The sequence below is a fragment of the Atractosteus spatula genome, chromosome 2, assembly GCF_055471065.1.
Source record: "Atractosteus spatula isolate fAtrSpa1 chromosome 2, fAtrSpa1.hap1, whole genome shotgun sequence".
In the NCBI taxonomy this organism is placed as follows: Eukaryota; Metazoa; Chordata; class Actinopteri; order Semionotiformes; family Lepisosteidae; genus Atractosteus; species Atractosteus spatula.
In genome coordinates this window covers 16120953-16136286 of record NC_142707.1, presented here as the reverse complement: position 1 = coordinate 16136286, position 15334 = coordinate 16120953, and the positions used below count along the sequence as shown (strand labels likewise).

Here is a 15334-nt window from a genome sequence, read left to right as displayed (position 1 = left end):
AATTGATTCTAAAGAGGAAATTAGATGGTACTTATTATACTGTCTAACTAGTAATCCAGTGTCATTTGTCTGTTGCTTGATGAATGTCCTGCTTTAGCCTACCTTCCTTGTTTAACAATGAGATCTCCAGATCCATGACACAGTACAGAAACCTGCCTTTTAATGAGGCTCCATTGCCCGTTAGTTTTTGCATTGACTCAGAAGAAGATAATGATGGATATGGTGATTTTCAAGTGCATTTATGATTAATTTATGCCCATTTATTTTTTTGGGGTATTCACACCTTACAATTTTGATATTTTCATTAACATTTCTTAACATAAATGCAATATTACATGTTTTAAGTAGTTTTAAGGAAAAGGTGATTTTGAGCTACATTTCTAAAATATTAATAGTTTATATTTCGGAGTTTACTATTTAATAGCTGAGTGGTGAAATTAACACAGACCCAAATTAAAATGTATATTTAAGCATCCCATTTCAGTTTCTGTCATGATCCACATGTGGAAATCTAAAAGTTATTTTCTGAATCTAGGTTTACTTCTGTTTGAACCCTTTTATATTTGCATATTTGTTTTTAACTGGAACTATAAACAGCATCCTCATACTGTATATACATCAAAACAATAAACTTTAAAATGAAATTATTTCACAGTCCATACTGTATATAGTATAATATAAAAAATATTCTGTATGTACATACAGATTTTCATTACATATACAGTAGATCAAAAAGGTTTTGCTTATCTCTTTAGTTACCACTTTGTCATAAACAGTGTACTATCACATTTTACTGTAATTGCATTAGTGTTAGGTCTAAAAATCCAGATATTGTATGTCAGCAAAAACAAAAAAGTAATAAAAATCCCTACTTTTTCCCCTTTTCATATTCCAAATGTTACAGGGTTAAATGGAGCTTTGCATTCTAAGGTGAATTCTATTCAAGTCTGGGTCGGTTGGCAGCCCTGCCATGTCACACTCCTGATGCTTAAAAGTAATGCAGGCAGACAGAGTGACAATCACGTTGTAGTCTCCTATCCACAGTAATTAGTCTGTTAGTTAATGCGGACTTGATGAGGAGCCCTCATCAACCCCTTCATGCTGCTGACTGAAGGCCCATGTTTTGATGTTTGCATTATCACCACCAGTGCCAACAAATTGAAACACCAGGCTAATTAGGATGGCTAATGAAGTGCGTGCAGTGGCCACGGCTTGCCGCAAAGCCTTTCCTTCGACTCACATTAGAGTTTCATCAATCACTTTTTTAAAAGTGATGCAGAACCACTTCTGCCTATTGCCTGGTATGTTTTAATGTTGCTTCAGTAATTGCTTTTTCTCCTTCTACCATCCAAAGCTAAGGCTGTTTTTTATTTTTTTTTTAATTATTGTGGGTGCAAGGATACTGGCAACTAGAAAATTTAGTTTAAAATGATGCTCTGTTACTGCCTACCCTTGTTAATCATAGGCTGGATAATGCATCAAAATGATATGTTTGATATATGGGGGTATTTAAATGTGAATGGTATTCATAATGAGCAATAAATAAATAAAATAAACTATGACAGTAGCTGTGAAGTATGCAATGGTATTCTGTGTAAAATTTCATTAGACCTCAAAAGCCCTCTGGACTGTGTTACATTAGTGACCAAAGGCTGAAGGTAATTCGCCATAACTGTTTTATTGGGATGTAAAATTCCACTGTCATTTCATTGGCCATCTAATAAACAATTCTGATGACTTAATTCTTTTTTCTCATATCAATTAACTCTTCCCTTTCCTTAACTCTTTTAACAGTTTTCAACTTCAGGATCAAAATGTACACTGTACATACACACATACTGTATATATTTTTCACATTAGGTTGAAGAGCACAAATAAATTCTGTCTAAAGCATTCTGTCTGTGACTGACACTCTGAATTTTTTTGTCAAAAACATATCTTTGGGAAAGTCACAACTTTTAAAAAAGCCAAACATTGTCTTGACAATTTGTCATCCTCACTTCTGTTCAGAAAATCTTGATCAGTGCTGTTAATACAGTAAGTCTACTTCTCACAACTTGAGAATATGGAATTGAGTCTCTGCAAATCATTAGGTCTGAGTTGTTTTGCAGATGTGATTGAGAGCTGTTAGGTTTGTAGTGGATTGTGGTTTTAATAGTGAAAATGTCTAAGAATGTCTTAACAGTTGCATAAAATGCTACACATGTATTTTCCAAAACTTGGTGGAAATGTGTTACTTATTGAATTGAATGCATCAGACCTTCATATGAGTTTGTAGAAAAACCTGTGATCACTGTATCTAAGGTACAGCTTAGGTGTGTTGCCTATCCAGCAACAGTGGGATGTTCCCAGATAGTGGGAACCAAACATCAACAGAGGTAGTAAGTCATATACCCAATTTTCCATCTCAGCAATTACTTCAACAATTTACAGTATATCTATTTGAAGAAGTAATGGTAAGTGCTAATATGAAACTTAATATGAATTATCAAACTGTTCAACAAACAAATTGTTCTGTGAAATGAGCTTCTTATTGGATTTTGTACCTCACTAATCCTGATGTGGACATTACCCTTATGTAAACAGTATCATTATGAAATCACATTTTTGACAGTAGGACACCAAAAGACATTGAATTGGTACTGTAAGGTGCCAGTTACAGTAGGTTTTGTATCTGACCCTACTTGATCACACAGTTTGGAAATCCTTTCACTCCTTAAAGTAATCTACATTCAGGATAAATTGGAACTGGAAAAAATGTGACGTACTGTAGTGACAGCACAAGATGATGTCATGCTATTGGAGAACTGCTCCAGATATTAACAAGCACTTTCATAAAAGAGGTTCCAATTCAGTAATGCTAAAAAGATGTAATATTGCCAAATAATGTATAAGAAATAAAGGAACAATATAAACATTTAGATCAGGGTCTGATTCCTGTTACACATTATTTAACATAAGGAAAGTCTAAAAATTGTCACACATATATATGTCAAAATATCAATTATATTTATTCAATTTTCAGTTACTATGAAGAAATTGAAGTTCTATCAGAACTTAGGCAACATTACACCTCCAACAAAGAGACAATGTCCTGAATTTAGTTTTATATGTAATTTATATAAATACAACCAATCAAAAGGAAAGATTTAATCAATATAAAAAACTGGAGCTTTCCTTGGCTCTTCAAATGTAATCCAATGATTTCTGGGACATGCATAATAGACAAATAATAAGGAAGAATCAATTGAAAACTCAATTTAAAGCTGCAAATACATATTATGGTTTGTGCTAAAATGGTTATGTTGACAAATGAAATGAGTAACCCCTGCTGATACAGCAAAGAGTAGAATTAAATTAACCCTTTAATGCCTCTCTGTCTCCCTGTAATCTTCGCATTGAGTCTGTGCATAGTAACGATTGCTACTATTCAGACAAACATGGTCATTCCACATCAATCTCATCTCTAATTGTTTTTACATTTTACTGTTGGATTTAGTTGGTGATTGTTCCAGAAACACTATTAACTTTTGTTTGGTTTACTTACATGAGTTGCAAAATGGGTGCTCTGAAAAAATATTTAATTTAAACATTCAAACAAGTTTAGTGTGAAATTGTTTTAAACATTTAAAATGTGCAAAAAAGGTGATGCTGTCAGGCTTGTGTTGCTGCTGGACTGAATTTCAAAAAGCTTTCCTAGATGAAGAGGACTCATTGCTGATCCACATTAGTTAACCTAAATTATTGCATTCAGCAGACATCAAATTATTTTACTTATTAAGTGCATTTTTGTTTCAATTCCTTCTATCAGCTTTCATAAAAAGGGACCACATTTAATTCTGTTTTGTTTCTGAAGAGTCTAATCTCAATAGGATTCAGAATCAAATTAGATAGTAATTTATGTTGTACATTTTTGCTTCAGAAGATCACACATTGAAAATCACGTTTTTGTTAACACCCTACTGTGAGAATAATTTTGTTTCTTGTATGGAACACTTTAGTTACCTTTGAATAGAGCTGCGGTATATCAGCAGTGCATCATATTTCCACAATATTTATAGAACTAAATTACTATGACTTGTGATTATTGAATCAATTGATTGTCATACAATTATAAAGCAAACTTATTGTTTGATTATTGTCACGATTATAGTCCCCCCTCCTTAAGGGTGCTCCAGCCCTTTCACTAAGACTTTATTCTCTGCACCTGTTCCCTATTCCCAGCCCACCTTAAAAGCCAGGCGCTGACGCTCATCCGGGCTCTGCATCTGATTTCCATATCGTGCGAGTCCGGGACCTGGAAGCGCCTGGTCCCGTTAAGGTTTTAACCTCTGTTCCCGTTCCTGTTCCCCGTCCGCCGGTTCCGACCCGGCCTTCGTGGTTTTAATTCTTTCTTCTGATGGATCTTCTGGTTTTGGACTTACCCTTGTGTTTTGGATATTCCCTAAGGACTACTCTCTCGGATTGTTCGCCTCGGCCACACCTCCCCCGTGCACCAGCGCACCTTGGACACGCCCCCCTGTCTTCAGCCCCGTATTCCTGCATGACGTTTCCCCAGTGTTTCCCCACTCCGTCGGACTGTGTCGTCCGCATAGGGTCCGGAAAGAACTGTTCGTTACAATTATACTCTCCTTCAAAAATTACCCAATTAATCTCTCACACTAAAATCTCAAATCTCTCATACTTCATAGAAACTGTTGCAGACTTTATTATTGGCAGGTCATATCAAAAGTAATAGTAAAGTTAAGTTCATAACACAGGTGTAATAACATACCTTTGTAACTGCATGCACTTAGGTACAGTATTTTCTACATGTTTATTAAATAGAACTGAGATTTACAGTATTTCAGGATGAGATATGAGGTATGTCCTGCGAGTTGCATTAACATTATATTACTTGCCTTACATTGGAAGCCACAAAAATTGTAACTATGAAATTATTATCAGATCAGAATTGTTCATGAAATTTAACAAACCATGTTTGCAGTGTCTGGGTTCTCAATGTATGTAAGAAGTACTTGATTCTATACTGATTTTAACATTCTAATTGATTGACCATATTCTTGCAATGACACATACAGTAATATTCTCAGGTGAGCTATGGTTCATGATAGACTTCCTAGGTTGTGGTATTATGTAAAAGAACTGTATTTGTCCTCTGTGATAATTCAATATGACTGATATAGGCATGGTTGAGTGAAGGAACAACATTTTTCTAACTTGATTGTACTGATCTTCATATTTGTCAGGATTTCCTGGCATGTCCTTTCCTCATTGTTATAGCAGGAGATTCATTTTGTCCCAGGAATATGCCTGCTTATTCCAAGACAAAATATCAGGCCAAGACAGAATCAGAAGGGAATGTTTTTCCAGTTCTTTGAATATTTTACCAATATTTTACCCAACTTACAATTTACACAGAAATACTCAATGAGTGAGCCAAAGTGCAATGAATAAGCCATTCACCCCTTCAGATTTATTAGAATTAGTATTGGTATTAATATTTTTAACAATTCGTTTGTGTAATTTCAGTTCTCTAGTGTCAGACTGTGGTAGGGTAAAAATATGTTTCCAAGAAATACAGTCAACAGATCTTTGTTTCAGATTTAAAACTTTTTAAAAACCCTTACTGCTTGTCAAGAAAATATATGCATCTTAAGTCAGAATAAAACATTCTTTTAATTTATTTTTTTTTCTTCTTGAGCGCATTGGTTAAATTCAACCCATTCATTGAAAACATAAACAAACTTAAGAGGAAAGCTGAATCTGGACCAAACTTCATGCTAACTTCTAACCTCTTTCTACCATTGAAAAATTAAAACTGATTTTATAAGACAAGAGAATTCAAACTGATTTTAAAATACTATTTAAGAGCCCGAGCTGAGTTGGAATGACCAAGAAAAAACAAAAGACACAAGGGCAGTCCAGGAGCAGGCCTGAGAATTGGATAAAAAAATGAAAATATTTAGTCTTTTTCTTGATAACAACTTCATGAATTTGATACAGTTATAACTTTCTTTTGCTGCTCTATATACACAGTATGATACAGTACCTCATCTTAATATAACTAAATTAATTAAAAAAGGGTTGTGAAAATGATATAATGTGTGGAATGGGTGTGGTCATAAAAGAAAAGGGAGCTGGATGCATGGCTTTATATTTCTTATGACTGGTCTGTTGTAATAGTTCCACTCCAAAATCATGGTTAAATTTTTCACTGTGATAAATTACCTGAGTAAGCGAAAAATAAAAAATGCCTTTCAAATCTTAACTTAAAAATATGACAGGTGGGATTTCCTGTTGCACTCTGATAAATATTTGTTCTACTATTCAGGTATACGATTCTTCTTACAAGAATACAATTCACTGTTGTCCTTGTACTGTACATGTACTGTATGTAAAATTGCACAAAGAGAACAATGGATTTTTTCGGGGTTTATTACAGAATATGAGTTTCAACTGTGTTGCTTTTTTTTCTTATACTTGCAATTTTTTTATTGTGAGGACACACAACTAAATTGGTTTGTCATCAACTAAAAAAACCCAGAAATGGTGCTGTTATAGTGGATTAGCCACATAAAAAAGGTCTTCTCTTCTTTCACAGGGAGAAGTCCTTAAAGGCATCTGGATGTGGCTAGGGGAATTCAAAATTACAGTGCCAACTTCTTTCAGTTGCTAAAATAATGTAAACTCATTTTGCTGGGGCCAGGGTTCGTGTCAGGGTGCCTCAACGCAAAAAGTGCATTGGAAGCATTAGGACTCGACAAGGCCCTTCTCGAAATAAGTGAAATTAATGGAGCTCTTTTCATGTACGACAAGGCCGCGGCACCCCTTTCATGCTGCTTACAGTCAGAGAAAAGTCAATACTTTTTTATTACTTGATGCTGACCTACATTCTGTACTACAAGTGCCGGCCCCACTAATTGGTTTCAGTTGTGAAAAAACTTCATCCTAAAGAACACAGAAGCAAATAAATCAATCTTCTTTTTTCTTTTTTTTTACTGAATCATCGGAAACTGACAAATTGCAGGATTAAATATCCTATTTCATTGAGAAAAGCAGTTATATTTCTTATTGCAAAAGCATTCTGCTTACATGTACGTCTGTCAAATTTCAAACATGGAGCTTGTCACACATCCTGCGTTTAAATTTGTTTTTGTTCCATATATACTCACAACACTTATTCAGACAATTGGGTTGAACAGTTCAAGTTACTTTGAATGAGTCTTCTTAATAATACATTAATTAAATAATTATTAAATGTCAATTATATGTTTATATAAACAAATCAGAGTCTGTTTTATGTAACCACAAAGTTTTTCATTTTCATTTATGTTATCACTTTTTCCCATACCGAGTTTGTTAACAAAAGTTCGTGTGGAGGTTGGATTTTAATCATACCACTTCTGCTCTTTTGTGTGTAAATATCTCACCTCCCCCCAACCCCTCCCCCATTTTCTCTTCCAGCAGTTTATTCCTTCTAAACGAGGAGGATCTTGTGAGCCTGGACCTTATGGCTGGTCTGTCATTTCCTCAGCTCTCAGCCGGGGGAGTTACATAAGATTCCCCTATATATTTCCATAAATATATTTCCAGTATATATTCAGTCAATTCATATAGACCTAATTGAATCTGTCTGTGTGATTAAATAGGATGGTGCTTTTTCCCATAAGAGTGAAGACTTTTATAAGCATCCAGATCATTAGAAGCTCATATTTGTTATGTAACAGCCTTGATTTTATGCACTATTCTTTTTATTAATATACAAACTTCCCTGATAGTAATAACTTGCATGCTACTTGCATGCTTGCATGCTACCTAGCCATACTGTTAAAGTATTATTGTTTTCTTTCAAGGAATGGCCCAATAAGATCTTTGGATAAATTAGCTACTAACAAAATTGGCCAGATGGACTGAATGGCCTCCTCCTCATTTAAAACCTTTCTCGTGTTATTAATACTGTTCCAATTACATTTTTCTGTCTTGGTTTTTTACATGTACAGTATTTAGGAAATATATCAATGTACACAAATGTATAATTTCAAATTTGAGTAAAACAAGAACTAAAAATCTCTCAAAATCCATCATATGGATTCAGAATGTTAGTACTGTCTGAAGATGCAAGTACGGTTTATTTTCAAATTTGCACGGCATGTTTTTTTTTATTTTGTGCCATTTCAATGTAAGGAAAGAGCAGTGATTACAAGGACGGGCAAACCCCCTCACAGGGCATCTGCAGAACTATGATTGTCAGAGTTCTGGACACTGACTGACAGAGGGATAGCATTCAGGCCTAGGAGCAGAAGATCGTTATGCCCCAGTCTATGACATTAGTTTGTCCTTCCTTAACTACATTTTTTTTTGTCTTGAAAAAAACTCTTTCCATGCTTACTTAACTTCTGATTCTACTTTGTTCCTGGCAACATCATCAACAAGCTGTATGGTCTTGACATATAATTACCAGCCTTGTAAAGGTTATACATTTTAGACAAAATCATTCTCCCGGGTGGTCATAATATTACTGCCCACACCTAGGGAGTGCCACAAGGCCCTTGGTTTCTATGGCAACTAGGCCAGTTATAAAACCTGAATCCAGTCCAACTAAAAATATCTAGATTTTTTTGCAGCAGTGCAAAAAGGAGGTCACGATTACTGTTGTGCCTCATGCATTCATCATTAACAGGCTGACTGGGCCTTGTAAAAATGTACTACAGCTATGATTAAGAGGCCCAGTCAGTTCCACCAGCTACATCTCCAATGAAACTATCAAAGGTTAGAGTTGTGGCTATGTTGTGGATAGGAAAAAAGGTCTTGAGAACAAAACCAATAAGCAGTTCCGAAAGCATTCTGGTCTCAGTGGTATTACATATCCCAATCAGATTTCAGGTCTGATAGTCTGCTAGGCATTTTCAAAGATCAGCTGTTCAAAGCAAGAGTTTTGTGTCATATTTTCCAGAAAAATGTATTTGTTCTGCTTTTGTTGTTACAGTACAGTATAAAAAAGCTGCAAACAGGATACACTAGTGACACTGTCAAAATATAACATAGAATAAGCTGTCAACATTGACTTTGTTAGGATAATCAGCCAAATAAATTGTACAACAGTTTTAAAGACCTATTCACCTAGATATGCAAAGTATATTTTTTTGTAGTATTTTTTGTTTCGTATTTGCTTAAACTTACTGTGACCTATCTGTTTTATCCTTAGACTTCTTCAGATTTTAACATTAAAATTTTTTAATTAAATTATCAAGTTTAAAACAGGTTCACTTTGTGAAGTGTCTTGTATCAGGCGCAGACGTTGTTTGGATGAAATGACTGGTCTAAACCAGTTAGTAAAGAATTTGGCTTCAGTCTTCAATACCTTATACCTAAAGATGAGTTGACAGTTTCTTCTAATGAACAACTTACACCAATTATAAGAATTGTTTTTACCATCTTGAGTTTTATTTTCAAATAGTAATAGTAATGCTTGCTTTTGCATGGAACATTTCATCTTAAAGAATCCCAAAATGCTCAGTAGGAGGGGACTTACATTAGAATTTAGCCAAGATATTGGGTTAATACTGTACCTCTTCACACTTACCAAACAGTGCCATGGAATCAGGACCTTGATTTAATATTTCATTCAAATAACAGCACCTCTTGCAGAACAGTGTCACCATACAGAGACATTGATTTGAAACTTTGGATTTAGAGGGAAGCATACCATCTGCAGGTCCACCAACACCACTTTCAGCACCACTTGATTCTACTTACAGGTCTCCATTCTCCCTGCTAACCAGACCCAAACTTGCTTAGTTTCTGGGATCTGAAAACCCCAAAATAACAGACAAAATAATTTATTTTGTAAATAGTTTATTTTGTACATAAAGTGATATCTGGTTCTGTATAATCTGTTTTCAGAAGGTTTTCCAAAGTCAAAGTCAGTTATCTGTTCATTAGTAGTATTTGATATGTATAGTATTAGTATTTGAGAGTGTATATACTGTAGCTGTAGATATGTTTGTTTGTGTTTGGAAGCTTCAGCTAATCTAACTTACCTACAATAAGCCAACACATAGAGGAAGGCCAGAAGTATAGAAGCCTATTAGCCTTGCATTAAAAAATGCATTTAAACAATATATTTTTTTTGTTTTAAATGCAATAATTACTTTATGAACAATATTGCCTAATATATTAATACCTTTCAATATATATGCCATAATATATAATACATAATACAAAGTACCATTTGAATTAACAAAAGAGAATATTGTCACATTCCTCATTATGCAAATTATATATAGGGACACTGTGGCAATCATTATTTAGAAAACATAATTCAAAAACTACACTGTAACCTGTAACATACAAGGATTGACAGAAATATTCTGAATTTCAATATGTTTAGAATGAGCATTATTTACTAACATTACATGGTATTGTGCTCTAGTAGCACTGAAAGGGAGTATCTTCATGGTGGCCAATTAATCACATGTAATAGAATAATGAATATTATTGGAAGGGTTCTGTATAGGCCTCTGCTTCCTGTAATACTGTAGTAATACGGACACTTTCATTTCATGTGTGATTATCATGACATTCTATTGAGACAGAATTAACAAGCAGCAAAGCTTATTATTTTGTATGAAGATTATGCAGGAAGTTGTGTTTTCTAATTGCACTGAAATATTCTGACAATTGATAACAATTAATCTTCCATAACAGAGAGGCTCAGAGAGGGAAAGGTTTTTCATGACTGGCACAACGTTACTCTTGGAGTCTTTTATTAAGGACATGGAAGTTGGTGAAGGGGAATTCTATCTGGATCAATAGTAATTGGCCTTTGAGTGCACAAAAAAGCTTGACTGAGCCCTGTTGAGGATTGAGCCAGAGTGGAGTAACATATAAAGTAGCTGTGCCACTTGCCAAACAAGGATTCACACCCATATTTAGAAGAGAATCATCAGGACAAATGTAAAACAATTAATTGGTTTCTGAAAGATGGCACAATGTTTTTCAGGAAACTGACAAATAAGCAATAGAATACTAAAATATGGCAAAGTAGAGATATTGTATCTATCTAGCATGAAAACCACTGCTGGATGATTTTTTCAAATCATAAAAACATTCTATAAAGTCACATCTCAGCATTTCTACAATGAAGGCTATTTGGTTTGTGTGGGTAAATTTTGACCTTGACTGTCCAGTCCTCTGTGATAAACCATTGAAAGACAATCAAATCTACAAAAAATCTCTTCAAAAGAAAAATACATGAGCTGCAAAGAGCTAAATGATTGGAGGGCAGAACTCTCTAAAAAACAATACCTTAATTGTAAACACTACCATATATTATTTGATTTATTATAAGTGTTAAATAGCAGTTTTTGTTTATAGGGCTTTGATGTAAGATGGAATGTTTGTGTTTGACAGTTGTAATGAAGTGATGTTTCACTTGTTTAAAGATTTAAACAATTTAATGATACATCAAGATCATTAAATCAGCCAAATATTTTAATAATCAATATTCATATTAATTTAAATATTAAAATTATTTGGTACATTTAGGTTTGCGACAAAAAGATACAGTACCATTCTTTCTAGGTTCTAGGTCCGCTTTATACAATTTTGCTGTCAAGATTCACAGTGTGATTCAAACCCTGCTTTTGATCAAGTAGGCTACCGCGAAGTTCCTTGTTTATTCAACAGTTTCTCTCAATGGAGATGGATTTGGGGATTCGATCAAGGTATTCCCCTTGAATTTCAAATGTCGGTGTAACATATAAAGGCAATGCAAAATTAGTCACAACCGATCACATTGGATTGTAATATATTTACTGCATCTTAAAGCTATCTGATAATGATATTGAATTGTTTATGATGTTTTATTTAGTTCCATACCCTAATTAGTATGGAGTAGAGGTGTAATTTGAATTAGATTGCTTTATTGTCTTGACTCATTTGGCTGAAAAGTTTATGTTTATTAGGTAATAAGATCTAATAGTGGGTGATGATAATAGGGTCAGTTCTGCTTACAGCTGGTGGAGAGGAGCAAAGGACTAGAGCATCTTGCTGGAAGATGAATGTCCTGCAGCAGGTTATATTTCAGGATTTCTCTGGACTTTGCTGCATCGATTTTGCCTTCCTTCTTCACATGTCTTCCAGGCCATAATGCAGTGAAGCATACCCATCTAGCATGATACAGGCACCACCATGCATTACAGCAAGGGATGGTGTTCTCAGGATACAGTGCATTGTTACACTTGCCCCAAATATAGTGCTTAGCATTGAGGCCAAAAAGATCAGTTTTTGTCTCATCAGATTATAAAATCTATTTCCACTTGGTCTCAGAGTCTCCCACATGCCTTCTGGCAAACTGTAGTGAGTGTCAATGTCTTTTGTTTGTTTGTGAAGGTTTGTGAAGCACCCGTGCAATTGCTGTTGTACGCACAGTTTCTCCAATCTCAGCCATGGAAGACTGGAATTCCTTTAGAGTTGTCATAGTGGTGACTTCCTTGACTGGTCTCCTTCTTGCCCAGATACTCAGTTTTTGAGGATGCACTGTTCTGCACAGATTACTTTATACTGGACTTTCAGTTCAGTTTATTGTCATATGCACAAGTGCAGTGAAATGCTTATTTGCATGTATGCTCCAATACAAAGACAGTAAGGAAAATATAAACACAGAACAGTGGCAGCACCAACAACAAGTTAAATAACATACTATACATCTTAAAAAAAAAACATCTAAGAGAGCCAGTGGTAGAGGTAGAGTTCAGTAATCTGACAGCTTGTGGGAAGAAATGTCTCTGAATCTGGGGGTTTGTGCCTTTATGCTCCTATAACGCATACCAGAGCGAAATGGGAAGAGAAAAGCGAGAAACCAGGATGACTGGTATCCTTAGCGATACGTCCAGCCTTTCTGACACAGCAAGTTGTAAAAATGTCTGAAATAGAGAGGAGCTGTACTCCAATCATGGACTGGGCTGACCTGATCACCCCCTGTACCACCTTCCAATCAGACAACGAGCTGCTGCCAAACCACACTGTAATACTGTACATTACATTCTCAATATTCCCCCATGTAAAAGGTGGTAAGGACAGTTGAAGATGATGATGGTAGTGTCATCAGCATATTTATAGGTGGATTTGGAGCTGTTTCTGGCCACACAATTGTAGGTAAACAAGGACAACAGCTAGGGGTTAAGAACACAGCTCTGAGGGGCACCTGCAGTATATTGATGGTCAGCGTGGAAGAAAGTTTTCCATTTACCCTCACAGTCTGTGGTCTGCCAGTCAGGAAATCCATAATCCACCTGCATAGAGAGGTGTTGATGTCCAGGTGTATTGCCCAGGTGTTTATTGTGCTTTGGGCATATTCAATGCCGAGGAAATTTTCTCATACCCTTTCTCTGATTGGTACTTTTCAATAACCCTATCTTGGATTTGCTTTGAATTTTCCTTTGTCTTCATGATGCAGTTTTGTTGAGAGCTGTATTTATCAACTTAATTGCACACATTAGGATGCCATTCCGTGACTTCTAAAGATAATTGGTTGCACCAGAGCTTCTTAAGGTGTTTCATAGCAAAAGGCAGTGAATATTTACAGAATGCAATCAGTTGTTTTCTGTTTGCTATTTATAATTTAATTTTGCAGGAGCTGAAGATTTCCGTTTTCACTTAAACAGATTTCTATTTTGGCAAAAAATCCCAGTTAAATACATTATGATTCCATAAAGTAACACAATAAAATGAGAAATAGTCCAAGGGTGTGAATACTTTTAATAGCCACAGTAAATTCCTGGTCAAATTTAAAACAAAATTGAGGCCCATACCTGCTAAATTACTGTGCTAGTGCTATGTCCATCTAATTGTAAATTTACATTTAATTGGAACATTTAAAACAATTGCTTAAGAATCACAGTGAATGATACCATGATTTAATAACTGACAAAATATAATTACTTTTTTATATGTATCTATTTTATTGTTTTCAATTCAGGTAAAAAAAGAATAATTGCACAAATCTGTATTATTAACATATAAAATTTAATGTCTGGACATGTTATTCAAAAATGTTGTTTTTTCTTTTTTTTGCTATCAGCTCTTTAGTGGACTTAAATCATGAGAGAAAGCTATTAATCATAGTCAGGTTCAATTGTTTGCAGTTTCTAGTCTGATTGAGTGTCCAATTTTCATTTTAACAAAAGTAATTGTGTTTTAAACAAAGCTACTTGTATAACTGCCTACATTTTGCTAAGGCCTTCAATTTTATTGTTTTGTTCATTTGTTTTGGTTTAATGCATATGAATCACCACTGAGTTTTTATGTTTTCAATTAAGTGTTACACAGAGTATGAATCTTGTTCACCCTTATGAAAAATGTAGCATTGCTTATGGTAGTAAAAGCAAAGTCAAGTGCACAGTGAAATCATGGTAAAAGCATGGTAAACCCTAAATTGGTACAGTATGGTAACACATTGTTGATCCATATGGTGCAGAACCGTGGAAAAACAAAATAAATGCCATAAGCATGGCAAATACACTCAGAATTGTTCAGCAGGTCAGCTGTAGTAAACATTTATAATGCTAAGCTCTTTACCTTTTATGACAACATTGCATTCTATGCTTATTAAAGTATTAAACTTAGTTTTCTTTTTTTCTGTCATTTCAGCCATTCAAAACAGTCTTTACAACAGTCCACGTCTTCGACAAATTTGGGAGAATGTACTCCAATGCTGGAAAAATTGTGTGAGAAACACCTCCAATTAATTGTAGCACTTTATGTGTTATGAAATGCTATGATAAATAAAATCCAACAGAATCAAAATCCAGTATGTTTATTTTTTCTTTGTCATCCACACTTGTCTACAAGGTACTAACTTTTTAATATATACATACACTATTATAAATGAATACATCTTTAAATAAGAAATAAAAATCTTTGGTATATTTTATTGAAATTATTTACTATTTTTGGAAAATGTCTGGGTAAAAAATATACATTTACCCTTTTAGGGTACTTCATCCTTCATAATATCAGTTTTTCTCTCTAAGTTTGAAAGAGATGGAAGAAGCTAATGTCAAAATTAAAACAACTTCTTTTCTTTATACACAATTCTTAAAATTTGCACAAAATTTACTTACATGAGGAAATATTACACTTATTCCTGGTGAAGAAGAAAAGTTGTTAAAGGAATCTTCCCTGAGCCACCCAGTTAATGCACTTTTTCACCATTAGGGAATCTTACCTCCTATAGTTACTTTTGTTTTCTGACGAATGCCTGAAGCATGGGTGGGTTTCTAAAACCCAAATTATGTAAATCGATCACCAAAAACAGACAGAAAAATGA

At 34.6% G+C, this 15334-nt stretch overlaps 1 protein-coding gene across 1 annotated transcript in view; it reads left to right on the top strand.

The window, feature by feature from the left end:
- Window positions 1-14813, top strand: part of spata17 (spermatogenesis associated 17) — a 71895-nt gene extending 57082 nt beyond the window's left edge. The window contains exon 10 of the mRNA XM_088908671.1: window positions 14656-14813. Within this exon, the coding sequence (XP_088764797.1) occupies window positions 14656-14736 (81 nt within the window). The 3' untranslated portion in view covers window positions 14737-14813. The remainder of the gene's footprint in view (window positions 1-14655) is intronic.
- Window positions 14814-15334: the final 521 nt, after the last annotated feature.